A 14,858-nucleotide genomic window follows, 5' to 3' on the forward strand; every position below is an offset into this window, starting at 1 on the left:
AAATTTCACTAAAAATTTTCTTCTCCCAATTTTTGTCGTTTCTATCTAATATTTACTGATAATGATAATTTATGGGTTTTGAAATGACCCTGAAAATTTGAGGATCTTATGTAGTTAACCCTAAATAATTTAAAAAAAGAGAGAGAGAAACTAGGCAATGCATGCTTGCCAAGGCTAGTTGGAGGATCCGTCAGCAGGACCAGCAGTTGTGCGCCCCATTTTCAGAAATAACTCTCATCTCAGTCAGGAGCAGTTGCTAGCTGTGTGCGAAGAACCAAATTCCAAAAGGACCTATAGTACTTGGTCCACTATTGCTTGGGCTAGAGTCATGTGGAAGGGATTAATCTGGAGAACTGGCGATCACGTCTGATTCTGCTTGGCACTTTATCACGAAACTAAAAATCGCTGTAGCAGCCATGTTTGTGGCAGTGATGTTCAAACAGGTTTTAATGGATTTTCAACCAATAAAATTTAGGGCCTACACCCACAGATTGAGAAGATGGCATGACAAAATTTAGGCAGGAGAAAAGTAAACAACTTGCATCACGTTAATAACTCCACCTCAAAACAAGAACTAAACTGAACAAGAAATTCGTTTTAAGACACTTGTATGAAACCCCCAAAGTTGCAAGGGAATATAACAAATAATAATGCAATGCTCTCTTAGGAATTAGAATACAAGCAAGAACGAGTGAGGACCCAAAAAAGAAAAAAGGAAAAACCCTAAAACCAACAGGAATGTAATAAAAGAATTAATAGAACAAATAACAATGTGTCGTACCCTGGCCCTCTTTATCTACACACCCCCCTAAACTATAGACTTCATCCCTCAAAATTTCCTCTTGGTAATGTGGAAAACAGCATGAAATGTCTGTAATCGGAGGAACAAATACTTCTGCAACTCCAGAAAGATAATTAACTGGAACTGAAAACCACCCCTAAGACTTTATTCATGTATCTAATCACAATTTAACCCGCAAACCTCCAACACAGGGCCACCTTTTGACACAAATGGATTGACTCGAACCCACATAAGAGTTAATATTGAGGCCAGCAGAATGGACCAAACCAAAATAATGGTGGGCATCCTATCTTGTTTACCCAGTAATCCCTTGAGGAAGGGGTAGAGATGCATAATGACCCAGAAGGCGAAAAATAGCCGACCAAACAATGGACCCCATGAATCATAGCCGTTATTGATGGCGTCTGAAATACCAACGACAACCCCGACTATATTTATTATTAATAAAGTCATGGGAGGGATCAACAATGATGTCCACTTGAAGATGTAAAGTTCTGAAAATGCTCCGTCATCTGCTGCCTTAGATGTAACTGTGAAGTTTGTGTTAACACCAGCCAAAACTTTGAGTAGACCCTGGAAGAGAGCAAACAGATGTGATGAAGCACCTCCAATTACCCAGAACTGCTCATTTCTCCACCAGTCATCTATCCCAACGCCACCCCATTGCATCTCAAGGATACCAGTCGCAGCAATGGATATGAAGAGAGCCATGAAAATAATACTGGCATAGTTGCTTATCTACATATTCAAGTTAAGAAGCCAAGAATTAGAACAGGCATGATTAACATAATCGAGTTATATCAGCTGTGTCAAGGATGTAATTTTGGACTAAAAACATAGGGATTAAAGGGGGAGGGAAATAATACAATGGTAGGCATTGCAAGTGTAACAACCTTCCAGTTAAAGTGATTTAGCAAGTATAAATACAGTAACAACTAAAAGCACTCTTAGCTCACATGTTTTTATTATTCTTAATCCAATATAGTAAAATTTTGCTCACATACTTCATACTCCAGAGGAACTTGAAGAAGTGGTTTAAGCTTGATAATGATAGACACTTAACTTTTGCACACAACTCACAGCAAAAAGATCACAAGCCAACAAAATTTTTTCCGGTTTAGCCATTCTACCATGAGAAATTCCTTTAAGCAGAATGCCACCAAGTTTTAAAAGTCAAGTACAGTTAACAGCATATAATCATGGAATTTTGGTTCTAATAATCAGAAACCATATTAGCACATTCAACCAGCTCAATATGTTGCTAGAGACCCCAAAACTTCGTATTTGAGACCTATATGCGGCTCAAACCCTCATACCACATATTTGTTACATTTAGGCATCTTTCAAGCATGGAACAGGAAAAGGAGAGAATGGACTTACCTCAGGGACAATGAATTTCCCAGTCAGAAGACAGATGGCTGGCAGGCTACAGTAGACGATCAAGGGAAGGGAGGTCCAAGGATACACAACTGAGTTTATATAGGAAAATCGTTCCAACCATTTCAATCCACTCCCATATCCATACCAGATTGGACAATGCCTACTCAAGAAAATCTCAACAGATCCAAGGGCCCACCGAAGAACTTGGTGTAAACGATCGGAGAGGTTAATAGGAGCAGATCCTTTGAAAGCAGGAAGCTTGGGTATGCAGTAGACGGACCGCCATCCATGGCAGTGCATCTTAAATCCTGTCAGAATATCCTCAGTTACAGAACCATATATCCAGCCAACCTGTTTGAGATTCAAAATTAGATTCAATAAGTGAATAAAAATGGTTTGAGGATAATAAGTTTACAAAACTTTAAACTTCTTTCCGAATTACTTACTTCCTTTCCCCATTCTGTTTTATCTTCATAACCACAGCTTATGACTTGGATGGCTTCTTTCAGGAGCGATGCAGGACTGACATCATGAGGTATTCCACCATTCTCCAGAACTGCAGAGGCTACAAAGACCGGAGACTGCCCAAATTTCTTCTCCAATTTCAGTTGGGACATATTGGATGATTTATTGGTGTTTGGCTCTGCAATATGAGGACAACTTAGTCATCGGGTGGGTAAACTTAAAACTTTAAATAGATAAAGAAATAAAGAAACACCAATACAAGAATGATAGTCGCTTTCTTTGGTGCTACCAATACCTTCAATTCCCACTTCAATATTTTCAAGTGCATGTATCTGCTTTGATGCTTCCCTCTGTTTCGATTTCTTCTTTTTATCTTTCTTTGACTTTGCATTCTTGTTTTTTCTAGACCCACACCAGAGGCAGCACCACTTTGGCCAGCAATTGCAGGTTCTGCTGGGGGGTTTCTTTTTGGTAGGTGCATCGTATCCATAAAGAGCTTGCCTTCTGAAAACACACCCAGTTCCAACATATATTGGTCCTTGTATACCGTCTAATCCTTTCATGTTGATCTGTTTTCAGTACCAAAATTAGCCTTTCCAGTAGCAAAAGAGGATAAAATATCAAATCAAAAGAAATCATATACTTACATCAAAGAATACAACATTCCGATTGGAGTATCTATCATGACGATCAATCCCATCAAATCTTTGAGGGAACTGCACATAGCAAATTTTCTTCCCTGATGTAGGGTCCATCATGAAACACATGGATTCTCTGATTGCCTTGCTATTGTTGATGTAGTGATCACAGTCCACATTCAAAAGATAAGGAGCATTTGAGATAATTGCTGAGACCCGCATCTTTAGATATAAAATAAGGGAAAAAAGTTGTAAATTATGAGCCATAAACATCCTAATAAAAAAGGATTGCCAAAAAAAATAACCAAAGAATGGAGAAAAATAAGGAAAAGGAGTCAACTTTAGGTAATATAGATATAAAAGGAAAAAAGTTAAGGCTTACCAGAGCATTCATGGCACCGGCCTTTTTATGGTGATCAAACCCTGGTCTCTTTTCACGAGAAACATAAACCAGACGAGGTAACTCACATCCTTCAACGTCACGAACACCATTATTACCAAGAAAGACCTGTAAATGAATATAATCTTTATTTGGTACTCTTCAGACCATCAATATATTGTATCATGCCTAATCCCACACACTTATCCATGGCAGCACGGGTGTCAAACATCTATGATAAAATTACGTGAAAAAACCTCCCTAACTACAAAAAAAGGCAATTACCAAAGAGCAAATAAAAGGTACAACTAACTGAAAATTCTGCAAGAAGCTCGAATTTGTGTATGTTCTTGATAAATAAATAATATACATATATATATGTGCATATATCAATTACACATAATCATCCTCAGCAATCCAAAGGCACATTGACTCTCAACGAATATTAACCAAGAATTCTAAAAAACAGCATTCAGGAGAAGAATTACATTGGAACTGACACAATTCTTCCAAAAAGAAAATATGAGAAACAAAAAATGCCACATCTTTTTTTGTGTGTTATCAAAAATAGCAGTCAATAACTTGAAAAAAGAAATATAATCCCACCTGAATCATGCCAGGATGGTCTCGTACATTGTTCCCAGGCCAAGGAGTCCCATCCTGCATTGTCCAGCCATCCTCAGGAACCTTTTGTGCCATGGCTACCAAGCCATTAATTCTAACTTTAAATTCTTCATATTCTCTCTGCACAAACATGAGAATAAAATTATTTATGCAACCTCTAAGGTATTTTACCAGAACTATTAGAGAAAAGAAAAAAAACCGAAAACGATTTTTTGAAAAACAATGCATTCAATTCTTTATAAGAAACTGCATGAAAAAAGTCACAAACCTTCATTGCACGTCTTTCCCTAACAAATGCTGGATGAACTTTATTTTTCAAATAGTCAATCTTTTGACAGAAGTACCATTCTGGGGCCCGGGGCTCAATACTATATTTCTTACAAAAAGGAACCCATTTCCTGGCAAATTCAGATGTCTCAGAAAGAGCTTCAAAAGTAAGCATGGCAGCACCATCATCCGATACATAGCACGCAACTTTATCAACTGGATAATCAACCGCAAGGATGGATAGAACCGTGTTTGCAGTGATTAGCGGAGGTTCTTTCATAGGGTCAACTGTACTAACAAAGATATCTACACTGGCTAATTCAGATGGCTTCCCTTCCTTTTCGTACCTGAGAATACAAGGAGCAAATGATGAAGAAACTTATTCCTACTTATTTGGGAATACCCAAAGCAAGTGGGAAAATGCAAAACTTTCTTCCACAAAAAAAGGACAAAAAATGAAGACAACACAACATTAAATAAGTTGACCAACCTGAGCGATAGCCGATCTAGGTATGTTTCTCGCTCTATTGGATACCATTTGGGGAACTGATCCAGAATCCATGATACAGCAAACCATATTTCACATATGACTGATGTCAACCACAAGCCATATGCATCCTTTACTGGATGGAGAATTCTATAATGAAAAAATAAGCCAAGGATTACAAGGCGGAGTATTATTATCATTCTGTATGGATTTATCCTGCTTGAAGTGATGGGTAACTTCCTTGAAAGTGGCTGCCTGCCTTCATCCATCCTGATAAAGTATATCAAATGAAGCTTGTAAATATACCATATGATATAATGAAGGAAAACATATTCATTTTTCCAAAAATACTTGACTCCCTATCATGAAGTATAAACAATCAACTAACATCATTGGTAACTAGCACCTACGAACAATGAGGGGATTGGAGTTTGGAGGAACACAGTGCTCTGTCTCTGTGTGTGTGTGTGCGTTTGTATGCGGTTCCATAATCCTCACGTTTCTTCGTCATGTAATTGTCGCAACATTAACTGCATAAATATTTTTTCCTTGTATAAGTTTTGGATGGTCACTTACATGGGTAAATCAGGATCATCCGGTTCATTCCCACCAAAGTTTCCGCCATTGTTAACTCCTTCATGCTTTACAACCTGAAGTTTGTCATTCTGCTTTTTCTTCCACTCTTCCATTCGGTCTTTCCACGCAACACTCCCATACCCATAGACTGCAATGTCTTTCTTAGGGACCATTGGTCTTGTTTGCACTAAGACATTCAAAGTGCTAAGATTACTACTTGAGGGATAAAAACAGTACAAGCATACATAAACACAACACAACATCATGCAATTTCACAACAAAAATAACTTACAAGGAGATGGATCAGGAAAAGGCATCGGATGGACTCTGTTTCCATGACCCAAAAAGGGAGGAACAATAAGAGCATGTCGATCCGAAGAAATTTCAGAATCCTAAAACAACAAAAAGTGTCACCATAAGGCTTAATCAAATCACAGCACACAACCATAAGGACATACACTGACATGCATGCACACATAAATAAATAAATTAAAAAGACAGCTTGCGAATTCTGACTGATTTACCTCCTCGCCATAGGTTAAGAGTGGGACTTCAGAACCCAGGGGAGATTCATGTTCTGAGTGTGTGGGAATTCTGACATTGCAGTCGGAACCACGGCCAATGTTAAGGCGTGAAGACAGCACAGCCTCCGCAACTTGATGTGGACCCATAGTATCAAGATTCCCATAATTGAACTCATTGTCCAAATCGTCAATGTCATCTTCTTCATCATCACCTTCAACCCTTGGACTACCTGCAAGTTGTGTCACTAGTTAAGTTAAAAGTTTCACATTCAGTGGCAAATTGAAGTAGCTGCATATAAAAAAATGGACTCACCTTTGATTCGTTTGTATCTGGTTTTACATTGAGGGCAAGCCTGATTTCCTTCCCTTCTCTCATACTCATAACAAGGTCTGCACACAGGGAAAGCACATTCGTTGCAGGCCACAAAGGGCTCTCCATCTACTGTAATCTCAATCTCGTCCCCACAAATTTGACATATTTGCCCACTCAATTCTTGTACAGACTTTATCTGTAAAACAGAAAAGGCAATAATAAGGTTGACAGCTTACGATGTAATATAAATTCTTGTCTTTCCATCGGCTCTATAGATCCACCAAACATGTAATACAGACGGTGAGGCGAATGCACATTATATTTTTTAGTGGGGGATTTCTGAACCTTCCCAACCCCCTTTTAAGCACAGTTATGTGCAAACTTAATCATTGTGGTGAATGATCAGTTTGTCACTTTCAAAACCAAAGTAAATTAATAACAAGTAACACCTTCAGATAAAAGTTTAAAAGTTTCGCAAAATGATTCCACAACGTCCAATTAAGCTAAATTTCCTACACTTTGTTTCACTTTTTAACCAGTTTATGCAATCAAAACAATAATTCCACTATATACTACTGTTTCTTGAAAACATTTTTTCTAAAATAAAGAATAAATAACTTTATTTGTTTTAGCTCACGTTTGCTTTCTTAACCCCAGGTTCCCTGACTGTGTTAAAAGACTACTATCTACTTTGTCCCTTCCTTTGTCTATGGGTTAGCGTAGAGAAAAGAGAGATAAATGTGAATGATTTCATACAAGACTTGGATAATGAAGATCTTCAAGAATAATTTTCTGAAATGTCTTAAAGAGATAAATTGTTACATAAGTTCATCAAAATTCCAACATCAATATACGTACAACGCCATTTCCAATTACACTGTCAATAAATAACCAATTTCTAAAATAATTAACCAAAAAATTTAGAAGATAGAGATAAACCGCACAACAGAAGCTGAATCTAAATCCCCTTATCAAATCAGTTTTGTTCGGTCCGAAAGCACACAAAGCTGCTGCATTTCAACTTGAAGGACTCATCTTGGAAATGAGTAAAATTAAAGGGGAGATAGAACACCAAAATATGCATAAATAGATAAGCCAAAACGATCTTTCTATCAATAACAGAAACAAAAAACAATAATAACGAAAAAAATGTGCAACCCCCAAACTTATAACATAAGTTCAAATCAGAAGCAAAGGTTTACAAAATTCATCAAATACCATCACAAACCCTAATTGACAGCATTTGCATTAGACCCCAGATTAGAACACAACAAAATGCACAAATGGGTATCCTCAAAACCAAAAAAAACATAAAACTGAGGGGTTCCAGGGGCTCTTACCCGTGCATTCTCATCTGCATTGATCAGCACAAACTCATTCCTATTATGAGAACCAGCAACAAGTCTACCTCTTGTATCCATCGTTCACCAGAAGAAAAAAAACACCACCACAAGAGTAAGGAAGAAGAAGGCGAGTGTTGAATCCAACAAGCCCAGCTGCTCAAATCTAGAAAACCCAAGTCAAGAACAGATCTTTCACTGAGTCTGCTGGCCCCCAACTCGCCCAAAAGGTCCACTTTTACGCTGAAGACCCAATATGGTGAGTTCCCATCACAAGAAACCCAAACCCCACCCACATAAGAGATGCTTTTTATAATAAGGAAACACTAAAAAGAGAGTCTTCCGCGTGGGCTTTTGTAATTTGATTCCTGCGCAAGCCAAGTCTCCTCTGTCACCTGCGTGGTCTCAATCTGTGTTGCCAAATATACCAATCTTGGAGACAGAGAGAGAGGGTGTGTGAGGACTCTGTAAGTGGAAAATCACGAAGCGTAGGAGAGAAGGAGATAATGAATGCTTTAGAGAGAGAAAATAGAAAGAGAGAGAGAGAGAGAGAGAGAGAGAGATGAAAATGTTACAGCAAAATGCAGATCAGCAAATGTAATGTATGATTATGTATGTGATTGAGAAAAGCACAGTGAGTGAGGTGAGTGGGGCCCAGATTGCGGTGGTGGGGCTGAGTTGTGTCCCCACCGGAGTTGGTAAGAAAAACGATTGCCAAAAACAAAAAACTGAAATCAGAAACAAAAATATTTTTAATGAAAAAAACAGAGCAAATATTATGTCATGTCCCTTTCTCTTTTCTCTTCCTGAATAATTAGTCTGTGTTTCTGATTTGTAAGTTACCAATACTAATAACTTTGTTCGGTTCAACTTCTTCAAGTGTTAATTTTTTTTTTTTCAGGGTTGGTGTTGGTTTTCGGTGTATTTAATAAAAAAAAAGAACTGCCTCAAAATAAATGAATAAAAATATTTTTGGGTTCATTTATTTTTGGCATCAAAAAAGGAAAATCCCCATAGAGAAAATGGAGGACAGAAGGAGTGACAGTGACTATTATTACTACTACTGTAGACGATGGATGGAGACATCAAGAGAGAGAGAGAGAGAGAGAGAGAGAGAGAGAGAGAGTAAGAAGAAAATAAAGACAGCCAGGAAGTAGGATCTGCTCACGCGGCGTAGATCATGTCTTGACTGTGCTTTAAGTGTAAATTAAATAACTATTCTCCCTATTTTTGTACAAACAAATAAATACGGGCATGTTTGGTAGTGTATTGAAAATATTAAAAGCAATTTTAATATTATTTTAGTAAAAATATTTAAAATTATTTATCGGTCATAAAAATATTTTCTGAAGAAGTACTTGGCACAGTAAGCACTTTCATTTTTAATAAAACCTTTTACATTATTCTAATAGAAGCACTTCTAGAAACAATTCTTATTAGCAAAAGTGCTTTCTACAAAAGCAGTCTCAAATGGGCATGTTCACAATTTCATTGTTTTACTTCCTTTTTTTTTTTTTTTTTTTTGGTAGAAAATGTGTGACTTTTCCACAATTCACTGGTAGATAAATTCTCTATGTGTGTCTGCAAATGAGAGCTAACTTGTGGCTGGCAATGGCAACAAAGAAAGAAAGAAATATATAAATGCAAAACAAAAGGACAATGGGTTGTGGTTTTGTTGTAGGCTAGCAATTTGGGTTTGTTTGGCAAGCAATTAATAAGGAAGTCTAGGAATGATTGTACTAGAATGGAATCAAGCTAATACCAATATGTATAATGCATTTGAGTGAGTGAGAGAAAATCTTACAAATGTTGCCACCACACAAACCACTGAATCTATTCCACTTCATATTTCTGCAAATATGGCAATTTTTTGTTTGTTTCTTTCTTTTTTTAATTGCAATAACAAGGTGGTCTTTATTCTTTGAACTTGCAAATGTTATGTCATGCTTTATTAATTATATGGGGTTACAACCATTTCTCACTTGGTTATGGCTCACTTTTTTTTTTCTTTTATGGAATATTTCATGCACTTTTTAATACATGTCATGTGTTAAGATTTTCGACATTTATTTCAACATTCACGGTATTGAGTGATTAATGATTTTTTACTTTCTATATCTAATTTTCACACTAAAAAGTAAGGACAACCATGAATTTGACATGAATTAACAAACAGAGCAGCTCATCGATTGGCTAAAGTTGCATTGCATAGACAGCTAGTTTCATAGTTTGAAGAGCCATCGAATTTTCTGATGGACGCACTTTTTGAGGATTGTAACAAGTAGGGTTTTACGGATACGAATCCTAGAGGAACGATGGGCGCTCTATTAGTAACTAGGTTCTTGCTCCCACTTGAGGCTCGCCTAATCCTCTAGGAGGTAGTCTGGTTTTTTCTATATTTGTTTACTTCACCCTCATTATTAATAAATATTATCGTTGATTCTATAAATAAATAAATAAGTAAAAGTAAGGACAACCACAAGTTTGACATGAATTAACAAAGTTAAGATAGTCAGACAGGTTTTCTCATTAAGAAAAAATATATATAGTAATATGGGTTGCTCTTAATTTTTCATTACAAGATATCAAGGATTGTGAAGGCCATGGTTCACATTTCGGGTCGTAAACTAACTCAATGCAATTTGAGTTCGGTTCGTCTTTAGCTCAGTCAAGCTTGTCTCCAAAATTTTAAATAAATAAAAACAAACAAATCAAGTCAAACTCGACTTGTTTATCAAGCTCTAGCTTTGATATGTTGAGTTCATAAAGCTCATGAATTGTTAGTATTTTGTCATGAGACAACTCGAGTTGGGCTTTAGTTCGACTTGTCCGCTCATAAGTTTAAACATTTTATATTTGTAATTATATTACAATAAAAAAATATTTAATTAATAATTTATTCAATTTGACAAAGAGAAAATATGGGTATCCTTTTTAGAAAGAGAATTCATTTCATAGAATCAAAGTCGTACATAGAGTGATACGATACAGTGGTCTCATTAAAACCTTCTTAGGAAAACCACATGGGACAAACCCCAAGAAAGGAAAGAGTATCACACATGTCATGGACTAACAAGAGAGTCTAATTTAGGTCACTTTGGACCGCTACAATAAAGGAACAAACAAAAAAGAAACCCAACACAAAGATCACCCACGAGTGCACATCAACACATAACGACTGTCAAAAGAATCCTGCTATGAAACCATAGTCATTTGTACAGCCACATAATAGTGAAAACACCCGACAGAAAGCACACTAAGAGAGACTCCAATAATGACAGAAGAGGAGCCTCACAAAAGCACACCAACTCAATCCAACCAAAGAAAATAGAACTCTTCAATTGGCACTGAAAAGAGATAATCTGCAAAGGACAACACAAAAGAAGAACCAAACACAATGAACATGCCAGGAGTAGAAAAAACTAAAGAAGAAAAAAAAAACCCTCAAAAGGCACACCATATCATCTCAATGCTAGAAAGAAAACCTCCTATGAAAATATCATAGTCCTTTAGGCAGGTTAAGAATCAAAAGGTATCCTGAAATAGATAACAACATAGAAGAACGCCATGCCCAAAAAAAAAAAAAACTGGCCTCAACCACTTAACCTAAATCCAAATGTCAAGTGTTAAAGCACTCGCCTAATGCCAAGCCCATGAACGCTCCATATAAAGATTAAGGAAGGCTCCTAGGAGACCCCAACAGACCAATCTCCATAGGCTTATCGAAATAGGCAGCACTACATAGACACTTAGGATCCATGAAATCTACCCTTAGAACCAAGACATCACTACCAAAGGACACCATAACTGGACGATGTTCATGTGGTGTGAGAACCAAGCAACTCTCAAAGGACCATTCAATATTAGCGACAGTAGCATCGCAGTTAGAGGCCAGAGAAGATGGCGACTATGGCAGGAGCAAAGATGAAGCTATAGCCCCAATCGCAAAGAAACCAAAACACCAAAACACTGAAGCCCAAGACTTGGCTAAAGAACAAGGGGAGGCAAAATGACGGGAGAGCAAAACAATTCGAATGTACTAGCCCCAAGGGTATCGAGAGAGCATGGAGGATAAAACGATACTAGGGCGATGATGACGACATCATGAGAAGAGGTGGCCAATCGGATTGATGAGTGAGTGAAGAGACTGAAAACCAAAACCTAACCCAAACCCAACTAGTCGGACCGGGGATAGACAAGATCAGCCAATGAATCTGCGACAAGGCTACACAAGAGGACAAAGATGACGAGCGCTGTCAAATAAAGGAGGATGACAACTGCTGGAATTGTGAGGAAACCTAATATTGACACACGGCTCTCCTCGTGTAGCCAGAGAGCAACCCCGTTTCAGTTTTCCACAAAAAAAAAAAAAAAGGGTATCTTGAAAAACAAAGTATTGGCGGGCAACTAGTATGATCCTTCATTTCAATTAAAATTTCACTATCAAATTACTTGTCCAATACCCAATAACAAGACTTTCTTCACTCCCACACAATTCTAAAGTGAAACATATCAATTTTGCTAATAAGGCCTAGCTCACTAAAGAAAAGGCATTTACTTATAGACTAGAGGTTCAGGTTCTAACTCCCATGACATCTTTGTTTTGTGTGTGTATGAGAAACTCTCTCCCTCTAGTTTAGACTATCGCTTGTACTAAAGCAACACATGTCCATTTTCAATTACAATATGAAATGTCCTAAATTTTTCATCCACACAACTTAAGCATGTATATAAACAACTCCTCTTTTCAAGAGTTAAAAACAAGCATAAATTTTCTATTATGTATGTGCATTTTTATACATTATACCCTTGATTTTGTTCTCACACTAGATTCAAATGAAAGTTTCAAGTTGTTGATGTAGCTACCATCTTAATAAGGATTGTACTTGGTCATGTCAATAAGGATTGTATTTGGTCATGTCCCTTTTTTTTATGAATGGATCATTTCATTAATTGTCTTTCTCTTTCTCTTTCTCTCTCTCTCTCTCACTGAGAGCTCCTACACTAAATCTAAATTGAACGACCTCTAATATGGTTTCCCTCATAATTGTCAACCATGTCAATTGGTAACACGCCAAGTACGATGGCAGGGCTCGGTATGACAACACCCAAGTCACTACAGTAATTCTCGAAAATTGCGAGTTCATCACAAGCCAAAGTCATCCAAATCTTTATTTTTTGGATATTTAAGGGTGTGTGCAAGGGGAAGATTATGTGGGGGGTGTGAAAAGGTGAGTCATTCTATAGTGAACTAAATACAGGATTGAATAATTGTGATTGATATTATATTTCTCCAAGAGGAGGATATATATATATACAAGTACAAGTTGACTTTTCCTACAAGGAAAAGCAATTAACTAATTACAAGGAATCCTAACTAGGTAATGATTCTAATTAGATAACATGAATTACACCAGGAAATCAGGGATTATGGGATCCCTAAATTATGGCTCATGCCAACACATCTTGTTGAAGAATGGGTCAAATCAAGATCACTCTTCATAGCACCAATTGGTGATTGTTGCTTGATGCATTTACACATAAGCATTGGTTGTTAAGAATCAAGGGAGCTAGGGTAACATTTTGATTTGGGTTATGTCTAGATAGTGGAAGGAGAAGGCCATTAGTTTGTTTGTGGTATTTGCAAACATCATCTCGTATTAAGATGGACTTCATGGGTTGAAATTAAAGTGAAAGGTTTGAAATTTTACATAAAAAAAATTATAAGTCAACATCATCTCATTTTTTGTCAAATGGTTAAGTGAGCATCTCCAACCGATATGTCAAATTGCCACATGAACATGAAATGGCAAAAATTGAAGGTTAAAGTTGCTCCAACTGAGTAGTCAAATCCTACATGGATTTGAAGGTTGAAAGAGATATTTCAAAAATAATATATCAAAAAGCTTGATGTCAAATATTATTTTAATATTTTTCTAGTCATAGACCCCACTATCATTTATTCTCTTTAAAAACTTTATGCATCCCATTTTCTTTTAAAAATATAATAAAATAATATGATATTTGGCATTTTGGGTGGAGTTAAATTTTTTCCAAAGTATTAAATTGCCACATAAGCCATCAAATTCAAATTCAACATTTTGCATTTGACATGTCCCTTAGAGATGCTCTTAGAAGTCATTTTGCAAAGGGGTAAATTTGTCTTTAAAACTTTGAAGATAAAATGGTGGGGGAAAAGGAATTGGAAATGGAAATAGCAGCACTATAAAAACATAGTTAGGTCACACCTCTTGCGTTTTTGCTGACATGAAATGAAATCTACTATCCATATTCTGCAAGACTGCCCTTTTGCTCATGGTGTTTGGACTAGGTCCTCTTCAGGTGGTTCTAGAGCACAATCTCTAGATCAGGGAATACATGACTGGTTTTTATGTTGTTAGGAGAATCTCCCTCATGCTGTCTTCGAACTCTTTCTATCTATTGGTTGGCAATTTGGGAGGCAAGAAATGACAAGCTGTGGAACAACAAGAACATGTCCCCAGACAGAATTATCCATGGCACTGCTGTTAGATTGTCTGACTTTGCACGAGTCCATGCCAAACAAGATGGTCATGCTCACACACTCATAAAGGCCCATAAATGGACTAAACCGAAGCCGGGGGTGCTTGAAGATCAATGTTGACCGCTTATGGGAAGCAGCAGCACCGAGGGTGGAGTGAGCATTGTGGTACGTGACTCTGAAGATTACTTTGTTACAGGAAGGGCGTTACATGTCGACAACATCTATTCCACACCAGTTGAAGCAATAGCTGCCCGAGAGGGTGCAATGTTGGCGGTGGAAAAGGGTTTCACTAATTTTGTTTTTAAGAGCCATTATCTCCAGATCGTCTCTACTTTAAGAACTACTACTACATATTGGTCTTTTATCGGCCCTATAGTGAAATACACCAAGAGTATGATGCCACAGAACACTGGAGAAGTTTTTACCCATATACATCGTACTGCAAACATGGTGGCTGATCTGCTTGCACGCTTTGGCCGGAATATTAGCATAGCCATCACCTAGTTTGAGGAACCATCAGATTCTGTCGTTGATCTCTTA

The 14,858-nt window shown here is 37.2% G+C and overlaps 1 protein-coding gene across 1 annotated transcript; it reads right to left on the bottom strand.

The window, feature by feature from the left end:
* Nucleotides 1-530: 530 nt before the first annotated feature.
* Nucleotides 531-8,395, bottom strand: LOC103331341 (cellulose synthase A catalytic subunit 2 [UDP-forming]). The gene is made up of 14 exons (XM_089043813.1): nucleotides 7,796-8,395; nucleotides 6,456-6,651; nucleotides 6,143-6,372; nucleotides 5,911-6,010; nucleotides 5,619-5,805; nucleotides 5,046-5,312; nucleotides 4,557-4,902; nucleotides 4,271-4,408; nucleotides 3,668-3,793; nucleotides 3,295-3,507; nucleotides 2,943-3,216; nucleotides 2,629-2,825; nucleotides 2,183-2,533; nucleotides 531-1,540 (listed from the first exon to the last, which is right to left on the bottom strand). Exons 1-14 carry the CDS (start codon nucleotides 7,874-7,876, stop codon nucleotides 959-961), a joined length of 3,288 nt encoding a protein of 1,095 aa, XP_088899939.1. The 5' UTR covers nucleotides 7,877-8,395; the 3' UTR covers nucleotides 531-958.
* Nucleotides 8,396-14,858: the final 6,463 nt, after the last annotated feature.

The sequence above is a fragment of the Prunus mume genome, linkage group LG1, assembly GCF_029339155.1.
Source record: "Prunus mume cultivar Tortuosa linkage group LG1, ASM2933915v1, whole genome shotgun sequence".
Taxonomy (NCBI): domain Eukaryota; kingdom Viridiplantae; phylum Streptophyta; class Magnoliopsida; order Rosales; family Rosaceae; genus Prunus; species Prunus mume.

Bases quoted from the DNA above. Each gene is read 5' to 3' on its own strand.
- LOC103331341 (XM_089043813.1), bottom strand. From the start codon at position 7,876: ATGGATACAAGAGGTAGACTTGTTGCTGGTTCTCATAATAGGAATGAG. The intron at 6,011-6,142 runs GTAAATCAGTCA...TTGTTGTTTTAG, and splicing joins TCTTAACCTATGGCGAGGAG to GATTCTGAAATTTCTTCGGA. The intron at 2,534-2,628 runs GTAAGTAATTCG...AATCTCAAACAG, and splicing joins AAACAGAATGGGGAAAGGAA to GTTGGCTGGATATATGGTTC.